We start from the raw sequence: 23,410 nt of genomic DNA, 5'->3' as shown, positions 1-23,410 counted from the left end.
TCAGGTCCCTTCCAACCCTAGAAACTATGAAACTATGGATGCAGGGAGGGGTCCAGAGCCTCATGAGAGGCTGGGAATGTGGGACTGGTGGGTCTAGAACCTAATGAGGGGCTGAGAGTGTGAGACTAACGACGGTCCAGGAACCCCAGAAGGGAGTTAAAGTAAAGGAAAACATCTGAGAAGGATACCATCTGAGAGGCATGGGGCAAGGGAGGAATGAAGCCATGCAATTAGCCCACAAGGCAGTGGACCATATGCACCTGGTGGTCAGGTTTGAAAGCAATTTGGGAAGCCCAGAGGCAGCCTCTCTCATAAAAGTTATTAAAATCAAGGTGTGGCAGGTGAACGAAGGGGTAACTGCCCACACATTGAGGGCTGCAGGGACTCCAGGGGCTTCACAGCCATGCTGGAGAGGCACCCTGCCACACCCAGCAAAAATGTCCTAATTATGCACAAAAGTTTTGACTGGGTAATTATGACAGGGCATAAAACAAAATCTTTATGTCATGCTTTAATCCTGGATATTCCACTCTGCTACACACTTTTTTTTAATCACTTGGCATCAAGAAACTGGAAGATGGAAAAGTAGGAATGGAATACAGTTGTGCCATTTTTTAACTCTAAATACTTATTCATCATATGAAGCATGCAAGAGGTTTTCTGAAACATAAACAGTATCTGAGGTGAACAATATGCAGTGACTGAAAGAAATGGCCAAAAAAGCATATGTTCATATTCAAATTTGAGGTTTAAAATTTGGATATGAAAAATATTATTATATGGAATTTAATACCTACCTGTCATCTCCCTTTCACCACAAAATATTATGCTAAGAAAATATGTTCTTTGTGGGCCTAGAGCCACCATTGCTTTCCCAATATTCAGCCCCTTTATAGCTGACTAAATCTAAAACAAAAGGCGCAATTTAAAAAAATGTAAAGGTTTTCCATTATAATCATTCCTCAGGTTATGATCCTAACTCTGTCCTTACTCATCATTTGGATCTTGATCTAAAATACCGCCAACACTGGCCAACAAGGCTGGTAATAAAGAATTGACTACATTTCCTATACTGCTACCAGAAAGGCAGGTTTCAACTCTTAACCATTTCATTTGAAAATAACTGGAGATGTAATAGCAAAAATCAAATACTTTAAAACAGATGTAAGAACTAGGGGTGCAATGATAAAAAGATTTTCTTGGCCTAAGCCAATAGCCAATGATCAACCAACCATATTGGCTGATGCCAATCCGATAACCAATATTTAGTAATAGTGCAAGGCATTTTAAATTACTGACATAAATAAGCCATTCTTGTTTGTTTTGCATTTATAACACACACACACTTCCTGCCTGCTCTGGCCCTCAGTGAGGAAGGCAGTGACCGCCTTATTCCTATGCACATTGCTCCCTCACCCATGAATCCTACCCACAGCCCTGCTCCCCCACACAGCCTGAGCTGCCGTCCTGCACTGGCAGGGTGGACCCTCATGCGGACCATGGCGCCATATGCATTTGGAGTCCCAGAGCATGCTACTACTTTGGTGCTGGCAGGCCCTGAGAGGCCAAGCTCCTGTAGCTGCAGGGGGAAGCCACTTTTGCAAATGCACCTGGTGCCCAGCAGCACAGAATATCCCTTGCACAGCTCCTTACGACAACCCATGCACAGCCCAATAGCTTCACAGCAGCCGCGGTCCTCAGGCCCCTGCTGTGTGTGCAGTGTTGCTGTGGCAGTGGCAGCAGCAGCAGATGCTGGTAACGGTCCCTTTGTTCGTGAGTGCAGCACCCTGTAACTGCCCCCTGGTGTCCCCTCCCACTGCTCACCAGGAAAGGGGTGAGAAAGATCAACTCTAATGGCACCTTCCTCTTGAACAAACATCTACAACACCCTGTTCTGCCAGAAAAACAAGCACAAGACATCCTGGGAACACCCACAATTTAAGCATTGGCACTTGACTGACTACATCACTGTTCATGCCCAGGATCACAGAGATGTCCATATCACCTGAGCTCTGCTAGAAGCTGACAGTTGCTGGAATAATCACCGACCTATCCGCTCAGTTATGTCACTCAAACTGGCTCCCAAACAATGGCTGCATCAGAAGCAATGCCAACAAAAGATCAACACTGAAAGACTCAAGAACCCAATCAAGTACGACCTCTTTCACCAGTGCCTCAGTGAAAAACTGGTGAATTCCAGTCAACAACAATGGGAGAATGTCGGCAGCACTTGGGGTGGCTTCAAGTCCACCATCATCAGCACCTGGGAAGAGACACTTGGATTCTCTACCAGGAAACATCAAGACTGGTTTGATACAAATGACCGGGAGATCCCAAAGTTGATCAGCCACAAGACGAAAGCCTTTTGTGCTTGGCAGAATGACACCAAGTGCAAGAAAAAGAAATTGAATCTCCAACAAGCCAAGGCAGAGGTCCAAAGAAGGACCTGTGATATAAAGAACAGATGGATGGAAAACAAGGCTAAGAAAAATCAGTATCTCGTGTACATCCATCATATGCATGCCACCAAAGCCATCCATGGTCTGAACACTCACAGTGTCTATACACATGCTGTGGAGTGGAAGGGGAAAGAGATGCTGTAATCAGAGCAGCTCCAAGAGCCACTCTAATTAAAGTGGCTGCAGCATCATGCGTATTCAGCATCCCATGCTTCAAAATGGTGGCGGGGGCGCCCCTCATCAAAAAAAACAAAAAAAATTTTTTTTGTTTTTTTTGATGAGGGGCGCCCCCGCCACCATTTTGAAGGATGTGGACACTGAATAGACGTGACATGGAGGCTGCTGAAGCAGATTAATTAGTACAGTCCAGCAGACTCTATTAATCAAGTCTACTCCAACATGCTAATCTCCATCAGAGCAGATGTCTGGCACATATATGGATGCCCTCAGGGACCAACCCCCTTGAGACCTAAGGATGGAAGAGACCTGATCAAAGAAAGGGGAGTCATCAACACACACCCATTAGAGGAGCATTTTGAAGACCTTCTCAATCAAGACTCTTGTTGCTGACAAGAATGCTCTCAACTTCATCCCACAACAGCCAGTCAGAGATGGTCTTGGAATCTGTCCAAGCCTTGACAAGGTGAGGAATGTTACCAACCAAATGAAGAATGACAAGGCATCTCGATCTGACAGAATCTCCACTGAAATCTTCAAGGGGCGGTGGGGGGAGGGAGAAGAGCTGACATTACAGCTCTATGCCTTCATCTTAAGGATCTGGAATGATGAGGAAATCCCCAATGACCTTAGGGATGCCATGATTGTGACAATCTTCAAGAAGGGAGACAAGTCCGACTGTGGAAATTATGGATAGATCATCTTCCTGTCCACCACAGGAAAAACCATTGTGAGAACCCTCCTGAACTGTCTCCTTCCACTTGCTGAGTAACTCCTACCCAACTTTTACTAAATACATTAAACTGCTGCCAAAAGCAGCATGTGCTCATTGACAGAAATGAACCATAAGTCTGATTAAATGCAGCCAAAACTGAGCATGACTGAAAAAAACCATGGCCCATATTGAGTACATATACTGAGTATAAACATTGACTATAAAATACATGGCCCATATTGTACACGAATGCACAGAGCCTCGGAAACAAGCAGGAAGAATTAGAAGTCTTTGCACAGTTAAGGAACTATGATGTGATTGGAATAACAGACTTGGTGGAATAGCTCGCATGACTGAAGCACTGTCATGTATGTATATAAATTGTTCAGGAAGGACAGGAAGAGGAGAAGAGGAGGAGGAGTTGCACTGTATGTAAAAGAACTGCATGATTGCTCAGAGCTCCAGAATGAAACTGGAGATAGGCTAGTTGAAAGTTGCTGGGTTAAGGTTAGAGGGGAGAGCAAGAATGGTGATATTGCGGTGGGTGTCTTCTATAGACCATCAGGGCCAGGAGGATGAGGTAGAAGAGGCTTTCATCAGATAATTAGCAGAAGTTTCCAAATCAAGGCCCTGGTTTCCAAATCCAGGCCCTGGTTTTCCCTGGGACTTCAATCACTCTGGCATCAGCTGGGATGGCAATACAGAAGTGCATAAGCAATCCAGGAAGTTTTTGGAGAGTATTGGAGACAACTTTTTGGTGCAAGTGTTGTAGAGACCAACTAGGGGCCACGCTGTTCTTGATCTACTGCTCACAAACAGGGAAGAATTGGTGGGGGATGCAGAAGTGGGTGGCAAGTTGGGCAGCAGTGACCATGAGACAATTGAGTTCAAGATCCTGACAAAAGGAAGAAAGCAGAGCAGCAGGGTATTGACTCTGGACTTCAGAAAAGCAGACTTGGACTCCCTAAGGGATCTGATGAGCAGGATCCCTAGGAGGCCAGTCTGAGGGGCATGAACGGCATATGCCCCCCAGCGGCTGGGGAGGCATGGCTGTGCTGGTGGCAGCAGGAGCACACAGCCACAGCCCAGCAGTAGTAAGCTGGGAGCTCCTGAAGATGCCTCTGGCACTGGCAGTGGGGGGGGAGGAAGGGAGTAGCGAGCACAGGTACTACTGGCAGCGGCCAGCAGCGATCGTGGACTGCCTGCAGATGCTACCAGCAGTAGAGTGGTAACCAACCGTAGGCACCTTTTTGCAGGGGGTGCACCGCCACACTCAGGGGGTGCATGTGCACCCCCTATGCATCACCCCTACTGAGGCGGAAAAGAGTCCAGGATTGCTGGTTGTATTTTGAAGAAACCTTACTGAGGAACAAACCATCCCAATGAGCAGGGAGAATAGCAAATATGGCAAGCGACCACCTTGGTTTAGCAGAGAACTCTTTGGTGAGCTTAAATACAAAAAGGAAGCTTACAAAAGTAGAAGCTTGGACAAACAACTTGGGAGGAGTATAAGAATATTACTCAGGCAGGGAAGAAGTCAAAAGGCCAAAGTGCAATTGGAGTTGCAGCTAGCAAGGGACATGAAGGGTAATGAGAAGGGTTTCTACAAATATATTAGCAACAAGAGGAAGAGCAGGGAGAGTGCGGGTCTGTTACTGAATGGGGGAGGCAACCTAGTGAGAGATGATGAGGAAAAGGCTGAAGTACTCAGTGCCTTTTTTACCTTGGTCTTTGCAGGCAAGGTCAGCTCCCAGACTACTGCACCAGGCAGCACAGTTTGGGGAGAAGGTGAGCAGAACCTCAGTGGTGAAAGAATAGGTTATGGACTACAGTATTTAGAAAAGCTGGACATGTACAAGTCTATGGGGCCAAATGCAGTGCATCTGAGGGTGCTGAGGGAGTTGGCTGATGTGATTGCAGAGCTGCTGGCCATTATCTTTAAAAGGTCCTGGGTGATTGGAAATGGACAACTACAGTATCCATCTTTAAGAAATGGAAGAAGGAGGATCCAGGGAACTACAGAACAGTCATCCTCACCTCAGTCCCTGGAAAAAACATGGACCATATCCTCAGAGAATACATTTCTAAGCACTTAAAAGACAAAAAAGTGTTCAGGAACAGTCATCATGGATTCACAAAGGCCAAGTTATGCCTGACCAACCTAATTGCCTTCTATGATGACAAAACTGGCTCTGTGGATATGGGGAAAGCTGTGGACATGATATACCTTAACTTTAACAAGGCTTTTGATACTGTCTCCCACAGCATTCTTGCAAGCAAGCTAAAGAATGGATTGGATGAATGGACTGTAAGGTGGACAGAAAGTTGGCTGGATTGTCAGGCTCAATAGCTAGTAATCAATGGCTCAATGTCTAGCTGGCAGCTGGTATCAAGAAGAGTGCCTCAGGGGTTAGTCCCGGGGCCATTTTTGTTCAATGTCTTCATTAACTTTCTGGAAGATGCGGTGGATTACACCCTCATCAAATCTGCGGATGACACAAAGCCAGGGGTTGTAGTGGATACACTGGAGGATAGAGCTAGGGATTCAGAGTGACCTTAGACAAATTGGATGATTGGGCCAAAAGAAATCTTAGGAGGTTCAACAAGGACAAGTGTAAAATCCTGTATGTAGGATGGAAGAAAGCCATGCACCAGTCTAACTTTAAAAGGCTGGGGACAGACTGGCTAAGCAGCAGCTCTGCAAAAAAGGACCTGGGGGTTATAATGGGCAATAAGCTGGATACAAGTCAGCAGTGTGCCTTTGCTGCCAAGAAGGCTAACAGAATACTGGGCTGCATCAGCAGGATCATTGCCAGCAGATCAAGGAAAGTAATTATTCTGCTCTATTCTGTACTGGTAAGGCCACATCTGGAGTATGGTGTCCATTTCTGGGCCCCCCACTGTAGAAAGGATATGGACAAGTTAGACAGAGTACAGCGAAAAGCAACAGAAATGGATCAGGGCCTGGAGCATGCGACTTATGAGGATAAGCTGAGTGAACTGAGTTTATTTCGTTTGGAGAGAAGACTGGGGTGGGGGGGTTGATCGCAGCCTTTAACTCTCTAAAGGGTGGTTCCAAAGAGGATAGAGCTAAATTGTTCTCAGTGGTGGCAGATGACAGAACAAGGAGCAATGGTCTCAAGGTGCAGCAAGGGAGGTTTAGGTTGGAGATCAGGAAAAACTCTCACTAGAAGGGTGGTGAAGCACTGGAACAAGTTACCTAGAAAGGTGGTGGAATCTCTATCCATGAACGTTTTTAAGGCCCAGCTTGACAAAGCCCTGGCTGGAATGATCTAGTTGGGGATGGTCCTGCTTTGAGCAGGGGGCTGGACTAGATTTCCTCCTGAGGTCCCTTACAACCCTAATTTTCTATGATTCTATAAGTAAGCATACTGATATATATAACACCTATACTTTTTCTGAACCATCTCATGACCAGCACAGTTCATTTGACAGTCCATAACACAGATCTATAGTTAAGCATCATCATCCCCATTGCAATAACTGCAAGTGCGCACCTGCATGCCCACATGCCTAGGTGCTAGTCTCCACCTCCTGTACCAGTTACAATCATGCAAACCACCTCTATGCCCCATCCCTTCCCCTCCCCTTTCTACCCTCTATCCCCTTAAAACCTCTCTGTTTCTTTCCCCAGTCCTTTCATGGCTCCACCACTCCTGAGTCTTCATCATCTTCATTGTCCCCTTCCTCCTTTCTGTTGGTCTCATTCTTTTCCTTTTCCATGCATCTTCCACCAACTTCTCTTCATCATCTCTTTCTGTCTTCTTATAGTACGGCTGCAGCTTACTCACCCCCATTCTGATGCAGTCTTCAACTGTAAGGTTTGTGTGCCTGTACGTGAGCAGGTTCCTGGTCTTCCACAAGGCATTCCTGAAGCAGGAGATGACCTGGCTGAAGTGGGTTGTCAGGGTCTCTTGCTGCTTGGCCAGGTGTCTGAATAGCACTGCATCTCTAGTCAAAGTCTTGACCACTATTACCATCTGGAGGAGTTCTCTTACTCTCCCAGACATCTCCCTGGCATATGACCAGAGGAGGTGGTCTACTGTTTTCTCTTCCCACCAGCAGATTTGCCTGGGGCAACCCACTGGGTCTCTCCTCCCACAACCCCCCACTGTGTCTCAGTACCCTCATGGGAAGTGCCCAGTGGGCTACCTGCCAGTTCAAAGCTCTGTGTTCCTTCTGCAGGGTCTTGTGGAAAATCCACTCCCACATAGCTTGGCAGCTATTGCCAGGGAGTACTCCCACAGGTGATAGTGTTTCTCTTGCTTTTACCATGTACTGCATCTTATGGTAGTTTATCAGGGTTGCTGGGGCCTCATTGTGTAATTTGTACCTGTTCCAGAAACACCCCAGGACCTTGTAGAATCACAGTGGTTTCCAGACCTCTGGATGCATTGGGCAGTATGTACCACCAGAGTTGCAGAAGGTTCCCTGTAAAATATTTCATGAAGCAGGCTGCTTTGGTGCCTTCTGCAGCAGCCAGTTTGCAAATCTGGCTCATGTACTTGACCCAAAGGAACAGCAGGATATCCAGCATTTCTGGGAACCTACCACAAGAATAGGTTAGTGCAGCCCACCTGAACAAGATATGGTGTATTGACCATTGCACTCAGTTCCCCTCAGCACTAACCCTTTTTTAGTCATGGTGAGCCATTACACTCAATATATTTCCCCTTCACTCCCACAGCTGCCCTTCTTTCCCACTTCCAATTATTCCTGATGGGATTGTGCACATGTGTGTACACGTGTGGGTGTTTTCCTTTAAAATACAGGCAGGTATTCCCTCTGTAGGGAACTGGCACTGGGCCTGGAGGTACTGCAATACCTGCCCAGCAGTGGGAGGGATAGAGCCAGCTGCTATATTTGATCTTAGCCAAAAAGGTTGAAAGGCTGATAGGAACCTACTATAGGGATATGTTACTGCAGCTTATCCAAATAAATATATGGCACTGCCCACTGTGCTCAGTCCCCCTTAGTGCTGTTTCCAAGTCGTGGTGAGCCACCACACGGAATACTTTTCAACTTCTTGTTCACTCCCACACCTGAGCTGCACCTTTCTTTCCCATTTCCAGTGAGTTCCATTTTTAAGCAGCCTTAAATGTTTGGCAAACAACACCAAATGGGGCCCCAAACAATTCAACCAGAACCCCCCACTTTTGCTGCATATGATTAGTGTGGCCCTACCCTCCACGAAGTGGAGCCAGACAAGGTTGCCCTGTGCCTCATCTGCATAGAAATTTTTGGAGGATCCCATGACTTGCCAAAAACTCCTGGTTCCAATCATGAATGGGGGGGCTAAATACCACATGGATCCTTTGTGGGGAGCATCTGGAGTACCCACACATACTGAGTAGTGCTACAATATGGGGACTCTATGTCTTCAAATGCCATTGACTTGGTTGGGGCCCAGCCCAACAAACTATATGTTAAATCATGAGCCTTTTGACTTTGGACTAACATAATGAATAGTGTGTACTGTATATGAGTAATATAAGTAGGTACAAAAGTGCTGCTTAGAAGTGTGTTTATATCTGCACTAAAAAGGTTTAAACGTTTCAAAAAAGGTAAAATGCATCAATTCTGGATGAAATAAGTCTATGGGTACCCACAGTAATTTGCCTATATGCAAATTACCACAGGCACATTTATTTCAAAGCCAATGTTTTCAAAATTGCTCCTCACTTCCATGCATTCAGGGAGAGTGCAATCTGACATTAAAATGTGGGGGGGGGGGGGCAAGGGCTGCAAGGGGGAAGAAGATGGGGGGCTCAAAAGGCCAAGAGACTACTTGACTCCCCCCCACACTCAGATCTTTTTTTCATTGCTGTAAGAGGAAAAATTGAAGGCAAACCTCCAATAGTGAGATTCTATGCCTGGAAAATTATAACAAACGTATACATTTTCCATATATCTAATAATCACCGGGGTGGGAAGTGGGGAAGTCAACTTATATTCAGGGTCATTTTGTATTTGAGTCAATATGGCAACACTCAAAGCCATTTTATAAAAATGTATACTTTTCTGTATCATTATGGATTTTACCATAGGTTCTTTATAGCAAAAAGCAATTTCAATTTAACAATTTTTTTGCACCTCTTTACACAAACTCACACACTTTCAGACTCAACCTCAGATACAACCATAGATGTGTACATTAGAAAAGTTTCAAAAGGATCTGAACAAAGCAAACCATTATGCTCCAACCCAAACCATCAATAAAGTACAAGATAGCCTCATTTATTTCATGAATTTTGGTTCAAATGTCCTGCTAAAGTTTGCATAGCCTTTTATAATTAGGTCACATATTCAACCATGGTTTAGGTAATTGTACAAGTGCACATTTTCCTTTGCAAACTCAGGGACCTGTTTTTTCTGTAGTTTGTAGCATTGAATTCCCTTTCTTAATAAATCAGCTTCTTGTAAAAAAAATAACTGAATCTTATAAGTCAAAAATTGAATAGGTTTCTGTTGAAGTTGATGTAAGTCTTTAATTTCAACAGAATTGATTTCAGAGGGAGTTGGATTGGGCCGTTAAGGAATTATTATTGCTGTAATTGTTTCCCTTTTAAAAATACAGTTTCAATGTGCATGTAAATAGGAAAACTTTTAATTTTATGAATAAATTTCTGTGTACATAGAAGATAGCCACCTTTGCATAATATTTGTGCCATTTAGTTAAATGCAAGCAAATGCATGTCTGCAAACTTATATCTGACTTTAAAAGTCTGTCCTTAAATCTAGAAATTAATTATTTACATTCTAGAATTATGTAAAGCTGGGTTGCCAACAGCAAGGATTACACCCAGTACCTCTGGATTAAAACCCATGAGACTGACATAAAAGAGCTATAGCAGGTTCATCAATCTTATTATTTGCACTGGCATAGCTACTAGTGCCCCTGATGATTGGGCATAAAATTACTGTGATCCCAGTTGCATTTATATTATCATCTGTCAGGGGCCTAGAAGCCCAGACATAGGCCAGGATCCCATTCTGCTATGTTTTAAACAAAATTAAAAGACAAATTCCTGCCCCAAACTGCTTACAAAATAGGACAAGAGGTAAGAGACTGATTCTGGAAGACAGGGGAACTAAAAAGCTAGGGACAGACATTAAACATAAATGAACAGATGTTCAGTGCACATAAACCAGTTTGAAAATGGCTGAAACTGGTCTGAGATAAACATGGTTGAATATAGTATGAGACTTAACTGATTTGGCTCAAATCAGTTTATGCAGTGTTTGTCCCAGACCCCTTGCTGGTTTAAGATAAATCAGACTCCTCCAGCATCTCGGCATACTCTCTGGGCTGGGCAGGGCTCTCTGCTCCACAACAGGGCTGGCCCCAACCCTCTGCTCCCTTGCTGCATCTCCCCTCCTCCCCCTCCCCACTCCCTCCTAAGCAGGAATTCCCCCCTCCCCTCTGCCTTGATGAGGAGATGTCTGTGTATTATCTAGCAGACCACATGATGGCTACAGTCTGTGCTGAATCAACAGGTATCTAGCACACCCTGGCTTCTAGCCTGAGCCACTGCAGGCATGTGCCTGCATTTCTGGGATGTCTGTCTGGTTACAAAACTGATTTAGCCTAGCCAGCCTGCAAAGATTGAATCAATTCAGGCTCAGGCTTTTTGAATGTCTGTCCCTAGCCAAAGAAACAATGATACAATACCAGTCAGCATGACAGGCAAGGGTCTCAGCCAACCATCATAAAATTTTGTTTTAGGTATCACAAAAGAATTTCCTAACGCTGCCCTAGAATACGTTTTAAGAGTTAGGGTCTTTAAAGTGCCATCCTAAGTAATGTGGATTACTTCCTTGGCTGGGGATAGTGCATAAGTGTGCTACACATTCAACCAAAAATGAACGGACCAATTTTTTTTTTAACCTTGTGTCAAGATCTAATCTTAACATTCAGTTGACAGCAAAGAGATGCTGAATCAGACAGAACTACAATTTAGACTAAAGGATGAGTACAATTAGAATAAATAGCACTATTTTCAAAGTGAATTTGCTGCAAGTTGCAAAGAAACACTAGTAACATAAACATCTGAACTTCATTATCATGATTCAAGAGATAAGGTAGTTCACTTTTTACAAAAAGGAGTGTGATGCTTTCCTTAATGATATTTTTAGTTGTGTAACAGCTTCTTTCACTCTTTACAACAGCATGAAGGACATTTGTATAGCAGAATGAAAACAGAAGAGGAGATAATAAAATACAAATAAAAACAAATGAAATGGGTCCAACTTAAATGTGGAAAACAAAGGGACTGGAAAAGAAGGTGATGCTTATGCCAATCAAAGTAATAATTTTGATAACATCTTTAAAAAGATGTAATTTAGTAGGGAAAAATTAAATGAGATGAACAGTGTGGAGTGAAAGGTGAAAACACAGGCACCATGAGCAAGCACCTGCCAATTTCAGATGCAATAGTGGGAACCCTTTAACAGCACATGACACATGAACATCAGAATATAAAATTCAGAAATGACTGCAATAGGCTTTAAAAATCATAACACCAGGTTAGAGTCAGAATGCAAAGAATGCATACTGAGCACAGAATAGTCATACCATCCCAAGCCATGAGCGACCCTGATGCTGAACTCTGATGGAGTAGCTGCACTGGCAGCTCTGCAAAGAGAGGGACAATAACCTAGCTCCCTGGGCACAAGGACACATGCACTGTTACAAGGTCATCCAAGGGAAAACTAAGTCATATAAAGCCATTATATACATATGTATAACACACACACAAGCACGACAGTTTTTTCAGTCACAAATTTACTCATTGTCAGATGAATACAGTCATTCATCTGTATATTTACATGATTAAATGCTCCTCCATAAACAAGTCGTGCAAACAAAACATAGTCTATGCAAAAGTTTACAGAGAAGTAGATACAGAGGGCTACAAATATGGTGGAATAACTAGCAAAGTGGAACATGCAAGCCATATTCCATACCACATACCCATTCCTGCTATGCATTGAGCATTATTTCCAAACTTAACACTGCCTGAATGAAATAATATCAATCTAACCCTCACGGTGACATGCATCCACCGTAACTGAAGGAAGCCTAAAGAGGTTCTGCCACCATTCCTGAAAAGTGTGGAGGTAGGGTAGATTTTAACTCTTGGGTACACTAATCATGCTGAAATTTCAAATGTAGATTTCTTGGAAGAAATTGTACCATTCTTGACCTGATCAAATGTCCATTAATCTGGTGGAAATGCATTCACTGACTTCAGAAAGAATTGGATCAGTCCAGAAAATTGGTTCCTTTTTGGTATGTTAACAAGGTGAATTCTATTTGAAATTATATTTGTTCTGGACCATTACACATTACTATCACTTCAAAAGCATAAGTGGCACAGTTACTTAAGCTTCACAAATCTCAGGGAAAATCTGGCATGTGCTTCTAGACTGAATGCATCACTCTTCCAGCAAAAGTCAGGTCTGTGAATCATTACAAGGTTGAGAGACCCCAACTGCGCTCAGTTATTCACCTTAGCTTCTAACTCCTTACAGAGCAAGAGAGAACAGCACAGCTACAGTATTTATCAATTATCAGCAGCAACCAGCACCAAAACCTAGAGACATATATTCTTTTTTAATTAAAACAAATAATTTACTAGCACTTTTCAGAGGGTTTTGTTTTAGCATGAGAAAAGGGAAAACTGTAGAAAAAAGTGGGATAGCAAAATTAAATGTTTTTCAGGTCAGCTTAATGCTTCATCTTTACTTTCTCTTCAGCTTTTATATGACTTGACAGGCATTTATGACATATGCTGTTCATTTCCAAAATCAACACATAGATAGCCATCAATATCATTGATAAAAATATTAATAACCTGTACTCCCTCTCAAAATACCTTAAGGTTATTCAGTAATGATTTTACCAGCCTCTGATAAGACTGCATTCAATATTCAGCAGACCCCCATACAAAGATTTAAGTATTACCAGACAGCCCACAGACTAGAAAAGTTTTAATCTTGTCAAGTTATAATCCCTACCCAGCATGGTAGCGTCTAAGCATTCCATATACACTACCATTCAATCAGATATTTGTTATTTCTTGATAAACTTCCCACAGTAATGAATTTCCTGCATCCACTAAAGTCCTCTTTTTGCATATTTTAATATCAGAAAGATAATACACTCAATAGCTTTGACTAATAAAGCCCCAATACTGATCTAGCCCTCACTTTACAGTCCTACAAATGAACTTCCAAATGTCTTAGTCCAGGAGTAGCTGGAAAAAGCATTTTTTCATGCAAGTCTCCATCTCACCAGCAACAGGTTGCCAGCGGCCAGTCTCCATCTTAAATAGACCATGAAGGAGACAAGTCACTCTAACTGCTGCTAATTAAAAACAACTCCCCAGTTAGTGTACAGTGGCAAAGCTCTTTCTGGGGCGCACATTTCAACAAAAGACAAAAAAGCAAATAAAACTTAAACCTTAGCCAAAGAAAAGTTGATGTTTCTTCATTAATATGAGATAGCTTTATTTGTTTCACCAGCTAAGAATCTACTCCAAGCTGTTTATGCCCTAGGAACATATATAGTAGATTTCTATACTTGTTCTGAGTTAAGAATTTTTAATTAAACAGTCTTAAAAGATACTCTAACATTTTAATAGAATTTCCCCATATATAAAGGTCAAGAATAATATGCCAAACAGTTTGGCAGTTTTATCACATAACAAAGGTATTTAATGTTATCTATTGAGATTTAATCCAATACATACCATGCAGAATGGCTCCCAGTTCATTTTTGAGTGGGTAATATAATGTGTTTGTTTTACCTTATAATATATTAAAGGGTTCAGGGTAAGATTACCCTACACATAACATTGTCTTTCTCCCATACCACAGTAGAGATCAGCAGACACTCTCACTGCAGATCATTTTCAGAGAGGGAATTGCTGCCAGAATGTCCTCTATAAAACAGCCTGAGTTTTGCAACACCCTCCATGTTGGCATTAAGCTCCTGCGTTTTTTATGATTTTTCATGCTTGATGTGAAGCTCAGGCTTTTTTCTCAGGCTATTGAGGAAAAAATGTGGTGAAGGTGCGAGGGAATGGGAGAAGGGCTGTATATAAGCCAGCTTTTTGTATTATTATGCTGTGTTTTTATACATAAGACAGACATTCAGAGTACTGGGCGGACATCAGCAGCTATGTTGTAAACATTTGAACAAAAATAATAATACTGGATAATACTGAATAATACCAAAATTATGGATTTTAAACAAAAAATAAATATTACACCTTCAAAAGAAAGGAATGAAAATCAAACTTACATCACTTATCAGTTCAGTGCATCTTTTAGCCAATTCCATGTTTCTGTCCTCAGTAACAGGCTTGCAGAATACCTAAAAAGAAACCAAATACTGAACTGAAATAGTAGAGAGAAAAATAAAAACTTTCATATAAGTGATCAACTACCACTAACCTTTTCTTCTTCCTCATCTTCCTCCTCCTCACTCTCACCCACCCTGAAATGCTGGATAACAGGCACTCTCATTTTTATACACTAAAAGAAACACAATAAAACAACATTTAAAAAAAAGTCAAGAGCTGTAACAATCAGTTTCCATTCTTCCGTGTGCCTGGGACCTATGCTCTCCTTGCGTCCTGTGCTGAGCTTAACCTTCACAGAGCTTCTTCCTTATTTAGGCAACACTTGATGGTCTTTATCTGAACAATTCAGTATGAGTGAACTGAAAGACATTACAAATGGCCTTGCTAGCTATCACTCTCAGCAGAGCTAATGCTTTCCTACAGATAAAGTATAATTAAATGATCTAGTCAAGTCAACTATTTTTAAATGTCAAAGAATATATTTAATTAAAATACTACCATTCAGTAACTTCATAACAGAGGTGATTTAATGAAATTAACTGGCCTAAAAGGATGATGTGAATCCTAGGATTATGGGAAAACTGCCCATTTGTAATATTTTAGATAACATGGACTCCAAAGCCATGATCACATTACTTCTCTACTCCATCCAAATAAGGCATACAAAGGAAAGACTTGCTCTACTGGAAAACCAGAATAGTTTATTTCTGGACAATTGACATTTAATTTTAAGAATGAAAATATAGCATGGAACAAATGTAAATTTTGGTACACCTCCCAGAAAAATTTTGTTTCATATTTATCATGCACAAATTCATTAAATACTCAGTACAGTACAAAAAAGTAAAGTAAAACACATACATACATAAATACATAACCACTCCAGAAGAAAATATAATATACTTTTCTTATGGACATAAATATATATATATCGAGATATAGATATAGATATAATCACATACTGAAATGATTTGTAGCCTCAGAATCAACACTTTGTGTCAAGCCACTGAAACTGATGATGCATATGCCACTGGAAAATGGGAAAATATCCCATTTAAAATAAACCAGGATATATTATAAGGCTAATTGGATTGCTTTTTTTTAAATAGAACTTTCCCTCTGTAATTCTAACATATGCATTTTCCTCTTATTACAGATAAAATGAGGTCATGACTTTGGAGTGTTGCCAGACAATTCTAAGAACACTCCCATCCATGAAAAATCTCTAGGTTCCACATTCATATTCTGAATAAAGCCCACAGCTATATAGAAAACATAAGAGATGTAGGTATATAATAAACAGAAAAGAACAGAAAACATTTAAAGGACAAGGGACTTTAATAGCATTTATGAATCAGTAAAAATATTCATTATAGTCATTTGAAGTATTTATCGAAGGGGCAAATAACAACGGCTCTTAACCTATTGGAATCCTGAAAGAGAATTCCCCTAATGTATTTATAATATTCAAGGTTTCAAGTGTTTTCTTCCTGCTGTTTAGTAGATAAGTTCCAAATTGTCAAGAGCAAACAAACATTGTTGGTTCCCAAACTGAGACATGGAAGGTCCAATTTGCACAGGTATTTCATAGTTTAGTAAGGCTGCAAAGGATCTCAAGAGATCATCTGTTCCAACCAAGGAACAAACCTGCAAATTTGGTGTTAGCACCACACTCTAACCAACCAACCAACTAAACTATGCCATTTACAGAAACTGCATAACTTAGATCAATTCTGCCTTGGACTTTTTGAATGTTTGTACCTACCCTTAAAGTCCAAGAAATTCTGATTCAGAGGCTGTATCCCTAACTCCTGTACTCAATAGGTACTTATGGCCTTTTCCACCAAGGATTTGTCCAATCCCTTTTTGAATCTGGCTAAACTATCAGCTTCCACAACATGCGGTGGCAAGAGTTCCACAATTTAAGGACACGCTATGTGAAAAAGAACTTCCTTTTGTTAGTTTTAAATTTACCACCTATTAATTTCATTTTATGACCCCTAATTCTTGTATTGTGATAGATAATAAATAATAAATCTCCATTTACTTTCTCTTCACCATTTAGTCTTTTGTAAACTCTTATCAGGCCCCCCTTCAAGTGCCTAGTATGTAAACATTATGTTATTTAACATTCTTACATACCAGTGGTCAATGTTTTTTCCCAGTGGTCAGATGCAACAGTAATTACATCTTCATTGTGGTTTTCCATATCAAGATCATCCCCCTTTTTATCCTTTTTAGTATAATCACTAATTGATTTACTTGCATTCATGCATTCTAATTTTTGCAAGGCTACACTGTGCTCCCAAACAAACTTCTGTACACCACATATCAAGGGATCATGGAAGGGTTCCCAGAGCTCATTATATAAAGGAAATAGATGCCAAAGTTACATTTTCTAAGGGAGTAGTAGAGAAAATCAGTTTCCTTCAGGGTCATGGTCAATTACAAGTTTAACTTATTTCTAATAAGATATGATCATTAAGTGGAAAAATGGTAGATGTAAAAGAAAAATATCTACATGAATATCTCAGTAGCAAACAACAAACCAGAGATGTTAAATCTAATGTGAATGAAGCTGTAATTAAACCCTGCCACTGTTTACTCTATCACTAAACGGATCATAACAAATGCTTTAGTACAGCATATTTTAACCACAAAAAACCTGCACTCACCAAAACCTTCAGATGTGTGCCTATGCTAAAAAACAGAAAGGAAACACTGCACCATAAACAGTAGGTTCTAATAGACAGCCAGACTTCCTGGCAGAAAGTCATCAAAGCTTTAGTATAACTCAACAGCAATAGGATTTAAAAAAAAAACCCATCGTTTACCCTTGTACACCATTGATCTACATACACAAAATTTTTTTTTATATATTTGTAATCCTTCTGCCAGGCACCGGTTGACAGCAACAAGAGCTGGGTTCAATTTTGGGGTACTAAAGTTATGTTACCTTGGCTCAAGCCCCACCCAGACCACCTGGAAAACATTAAATAAATTACTAGACTGTGCCACATAAACAAAAAAAAACCCTCCTCACAAGCAGTATAAACACAAACATCCACATTTATTACCAAAAATAAAACCAAAGAAAACATTAAATATAATTTTAAAACACTATTAAATATAAAGCAAAGCCTATAGGTAGCACCCTCTTGGGGGAGGCTTCACCCATACCCAGGCAGTCTGGGACTTGGGGCTCTCCAATGGGCAGTTCCTGGGGCCTGCACCCCTATACTTGCCCTTCAGCAATGGGCTGGAGAGGAGGACACACACTGGAGAGTCCTACGAGCTGCTCTTTGGGCTCACTGCACCATGGGGAGCTACTCGAGAGTGTGGGTCCGTCTGCATTGCAAGGGGCTCCACTGCTCCTGGAGATGTGGTAGAGCACCAACCTCCACGTCTGCATGGTGACTTTGAGGAGCAGTTTTCATCAGCATACCACACCCCAAGATCCCTAGTCCCAATCCCAGTTTTGCTGGGCAGAAAACTGCAAAATAACTTAAGTAAATGTCAGGCCTATCTTGGCTTGGGCCTGAACTACAACTAGCGCCCAACCACACTGCTTGATTGGGACATAAACTACAAAAGGGACAAAAGGAGGCCCAGGCCTATCTCACTGGGCCTGGACTGGGCAACAAAAAGTCAGCCAGGCCTTTACTGCACTGAGGCCTGGATCAACAACAAGAAGTGCCAGGTCTCACCCTGGCTCAAACAATGCCAGGCTTTACCCTGGCCCAAATCTGCCAGCCAAACATGCAGCTGGGGTTCAGCCACACAGCTAGGATGAAACACAAGAGCTGTGAAACAGCAAAATGGGCCAGGCCTATGGCTATAGCCTGGACATCCAGTCTCAGCTATACCACTATGCTAAGACACTACAATTCCCAAACACATGGGCCAATAACTGCCAAGACTCATTCCTGGCCAGTTTGCTCCAGGGATTACTACCCCCATAGCATTAACCCATTTAAGAAAAAAGGCTGGGGGGGGAAGGAAGAGGAAACAAGAATCTCAGACTCCGAGACAGATTTTCTCTCCCTGTACCTGAGGTTTTCCTATCCTGTAGCTTTTGCTTGCCTCTCTAGTGAAAAGGTGGGGGAGACCCGCATAGGGAGCAGATTTTCTGACTCCCAGTTCAGCTGTGCAGCTCTCAGCAGGCCCAGGAGAAAGAGCTAGAAACCTTAGTTGAGTTGCTCTTAAATACCTCGTGTGACATCCTCCCAGCCTTGTCCAATTAGGGAGTGCCACAGTCCAGTCTCTGTCTTACTCATATGCCTGCAGGATCTTCTGATTCCTCTGGCCAATGAGGCCAGAGGGTTTTACATATTTTGCCCAGATACGGGACAATCTTGCCCACATAAAACACCTCAATAAAAGATAAGAAATGGAAGCACGGGTGCAAGTTACTTGAACAGACAGTGTCATGATGAATATGTAACCCCCCCACACACACAATATACAACTCAGTGAGTGTGGGGGTGTTACATATTCATCACAACACTGTTCTGTTCAAGTAACTTGTACCCATGCTTCCATTTCTTACCTTTATTGATTATAAACAATCAATACCTTTATTGATTGTAAAAAAACGTTATTTTTATTTTAGCAAGCTAATTATATGCCATGCTATTAAAAGTTGTTTGCAAACATCCAAAAACTAAGAACCATTATTTGTCTACTTGTCCATTCAATATTTCTTGCCAAAGATTTTTGTTTAACCGTCTGACACCAGCATTCTCTCTAACCTGTGTGGCACATGCGACTGAGCAGCCACGCACACCACACAGCTTAGAGAGAACGCTGTCTGGCACCTTACCAAAACACTGCTGCTCTACCAGATATAGCCTTTTAAAAAACATAGATAGGGATTATGTAGCAAAGAAAGTAAAATCGTGAGTTCTGTGCATCAGAAGAGCTGGGCTCAAATTAGTTTGCAAATAAAAATTAGTTTGGTGGTCTCATTTTTGCCCCTAATACACAGAGCAGTTTATCACATTTAGTCTCTCAGCTCCGTAACAGAGCCAAAGATAGCACCAATTTGACACGCTTGTTCATTAGATTCCCTAAGCTATCTCTAGCAATGTCCCCAAATATCTCTGGGCTGAAGGCACTGCAACACACGACACCGCTTCACAGAACAGTAACATTTATGCTTGCCCAAGAGAGGGCATCTGAAATTACATAACTCTCAGTTCAGTATCTCGCACAGGAGAGACCCCAGGACTTAAGTGGCAGGGGTGTTGCTGGTTAAAGATGAAAGTACTTCTTTTGAATTGCCTACAGAAATTTTCACAGCACAGTAACAATACTCTGAGCAGATCACAAGTATTGTAGGAGTTTTCAATTCTTAGCTGAAAAACTCAGTAAGAAAAGAGAGAGTTTTACTTCAGCAACTCTCTTGATTTCATTGGGTATCTAATTCAAAATCAACCGACTGATTTATCTGAAATGACTGTGCCATTTTAACGTTTATTCTCGTGGGCTAAGGTACACAGCACTGAAATAAGGAAAATTAATTCAGGACCGCAGCTGGGGATTTGGGGGGATTTTTTTTTCAAAGAGTGTACAAGTACATAGTAAGCACTGAGACTGAATTGCTTTTTACTTATAGAAAGACCATTCTATCACACTGGCAGTCACCAACAACACTGCAAAAAATTTCATGGCTATGCTATCAGCACAATAATCAAAAATGGAAGGGAAGCCCTTTGAATTGCATTCCTAGGACTTTTAGTTCCTTTAACATATCAAGAATACAACACAAAAATTAATATTAACAAAATAAATATTATCCTATTTAGATAAAGTATAACTATACCCTTGTATCTGTCAGATGATTAAACTGCAAGTTTTCAATAAGAGCATAGGAAACATAAAACTGTCTTGTGCTTTTGAGCTAACACTGTTTATAATTTTTATAAATTTCTCTGAAAGTTTTTAATAAATATCTTATTAAATCAATGGGTATTGGGATTCTATTTCTAGAGATACATTCCTAATATTTTTAAAAATGTCTGGTTTCTGAATCATGGAAAATTAATTTAATACATTTCCAGGAGATTAAATATCACTCTCCAGTTCCAAAAGCAGATTGGCCATACATATATTCACAGTACCAGTGACTAGCTCAACGGAACCCCAGTGTCACTTAGGGTGTGTTTAAGTACTGCCATAATAAAAATGATAAAGACGAATTAAATAAGGCAGACAGAGCAATCAAAAATACCAATTTTTAGCACCAGTGTGGCATAACATTAATTTGCCCCTTCCACACTGATCTACATTTCTAAAGACTGAAGTGTCTAGCAGCATTTTACTGCTGGGGGGTGGAGAGGGGGCTGTTTTTTAACAGCATCTGAAGCTACTTTAGAAATACATCACAGAAGATAAAATTGTTCAGGTGGTTTCAGGTTCACATATTAATACTGAACTTGAAGAAAAGATTCACACATTTCATTAAATTTTGAAAAAGTTGAAATATTCAATGTTAAAAAACACTGCAATGTATTTTAAATGAAATATTTTGATTTTTCATTTAGAAAGAACATCTCAAAAATTACCTACAAAATAATAATATAAATTATAATTATAAATATACATCATATTAAAGCTTTAAAAAGATTCAAATACAACACATTTTGGTCATCCCAAAGCAATTTTTTTTCAATTTTCTTTTCACCAAGTATCCCCCCTCTTCCAGTTTTTAGGCAAAAAAATGAAAAGTCAGTTACTGACAGAGCTCTCATTACTATTTAATCTCCTAATGTAATGCTTATAACCATCTACTCCACTGTACCTAGGATATTTGTAATGTTTTCTTTACTTGCCTGCCATAGTAAAGACCCATTTCACTTCAGCCAAATGACTGAATGGGTGCTGAAGCTCACAGAGCCTAAACAGCCCTTACCAAATCCCTGTATTCCTGGTAAGCTAACAATACCTTAGAGGTTTGGCGAGTCATAGCACTAAGCAACTAAAACATACCGATAAGGGCCCGCACATGTGGCATGTGGTGCTACAGACCTATTGTGGGGCTGCAAACCACAAGCACCACATATACAGGAGTTTGCTGCTCTGCTAATTTGCAACATGGCAGGTTTTATTGACACTGGAAGGTCCTGCTGTCAAAAAAACCCACGCCTAAAAAAAGCAGGGTGGTGCACATGGCATCAGCATGCACCACTTGAAACCAGAGCCTGGCCAGGCTCTGCACGCCAGATTGCCAGCACTGGAGACCCAGGAAGCCCAGATGAAATCAGGCACTGGCACTGGCTCCAGACTCCAGGCACTGGCTCCAGACTCCTCTACCCCACCCAAGGCAACATGCTGCATGCCAGAGCATGTGTGCACAAGCATTCCCTGGGGACAAGTAGCAGCAACACAACTATGTGGCACTGCTATCTCTCTCTGGTGAAACACATGTGAGCACTCATCTGGACGTGGCCATAGGGTCTCTCTTATGGCTCCACAGACCTGGAACTTTTTTCACCATGTCTCTCTGGCTAGGTACAGATGTCTAAAAAGCCCAAGGTAGAAGTGTTCTAAGTATTGGACTTTACTCAAAGTGCCCTTGGTTAAGTTGGGAGTAAACAGAACAGAAGCTCACCCTTCAGTGTGGGTGGGGGCTTGGAGCCTAACTCCAGTGGCCGAGGCCAGCATGCTGGTGACACTCCTGCATGGTCCCCAGGAGGCTACCAGAGTATGCTGAGCCCAGCTCAGCAGCCAGCCACCCTTGATTGACCAGCACAGCTGCTCTCCCCAGCTTCACCCCCCTGCTAGCTGGGGGAGGGAGCACTCTGCCATGTGCCCTCCACAACCCCTCCCCAGCTATGCTGGCTTGGGTTTTGCGAGGGGCCGTGTTTAGGTCATATCCACATGGCAGAGTTCTTCTACCCCGGCCCCCATTTCTCAGTGCTGCAAAGAGCCAAGCGTGGCTCCGAGCTGCAGCTCTCAGAAGGCTGGGACAGGGAAGGGAATAGAGTCCTCCTGCCATGTCAGCCCAGCCCAGTGTGCCCCCCTCCCCGCAACAACCCTCAGCCACCAAGCTGAGGGCCTGCATAGTAGGGTGGCTCCATTTTCCAGCCCCCACCCAGCTGCACCGGGAGAAGACAGAGCATTTTCTGCCTCCTCTCTGTGACAGCCTAGGACCTGGGGCTGGCCCGGAGCAGATAAGCACCAGCCAAAGCTAGCATGCCACCCAGGGAGGGACCCCTAGGATGCTGGTGTAATGTGACCTAACTTAAGTCACATGGGGATCTGGCACAAAAGTTCAATAGAGTGCTCTAACCTAACATGCATTAGACTGATAATACATCTATCCATATCTATCTTAGACCAGGATCTGACATTTTTAAGTGGTCTATGTGTGGTGAATGTCTCTTCAGTTACAGGTATAGAGCACATTGTTTATCACATGGTAAGTGTAACGTACCTATCTGGCCTCAGTTACAACAGCATTCTGTTCTCTCTTCCTTTCACTTTTACCTATCATTTCTCTTTCACTATTAAGCTTGATTTTGACCCCCAACTGATTCCAGTCTCCACTGTCCACTTATTCAATTTTTAAATGAGCACTTTCACATTTTTACCTAGGTGTCCCCCCATACATATGCTTGAAAGAAATTCCTCAAAAAAAAAAAAAAAAAAAAAAAAAAAAAAAAAAA

The 23,410-nt window shown here is 41.8% G+C and overlaps 1 protein-coding gene across 4 annotated transcripts in view; it reads right to left on the bottom strand.

Annotated features, from left to right (window-relative positions):
- Positions 1–23,410, bottom strand: part of NEBL (nebulette) — a 647,345-nt gene that overhangs the window by 243,686 nt on the left and 380,249 nt on the right. For 2 of the 4 annotated variants that reach the window (XM_019508316.1, XM_019508317.1), the window contains exons 1-2: positions 14,833–15,022; positions 14,681–14,752 (exon numbers count right to left, since the gene is read on the bottom strand). The exons of 1 other annotated variant lie outside the window; for it this stretch is intronic. In XM_019508316.1, coding sequence (XP_019363861.1) covers positions 14,681–14,752; positions 14,833–14,904 — 144 coding nt within the window. In that variant the 5' untranslated portion in view covers positions 14,905–15,022. Of the gene's footprint in view, positions 1–14,680; positions 14,753–14,832; positions 15,023–23,410 lie in introns of those variants that run through there. One more of the 4 variants, XM_019508318.1, reaches the window with a different exon arrangement.

This window comes from Gavialis gangeticus, unplaced genomic scaffold (assembly GCF_001723915.1).
Source record: "Gavialis gangeticus isolate Ggan-Ray unplaced genomic scaffold, GavGan_comp1, whole genome shotgun sequence".
Lineage (NCBI taxonomy): Eukaryota > Metazoa > Chordata > Crocodylia > Gavialidae > Gavialis > Gavialis gangeticus.
This window is presented reverse-complemented; position numbering and strand designations above follow the sequence as displayed.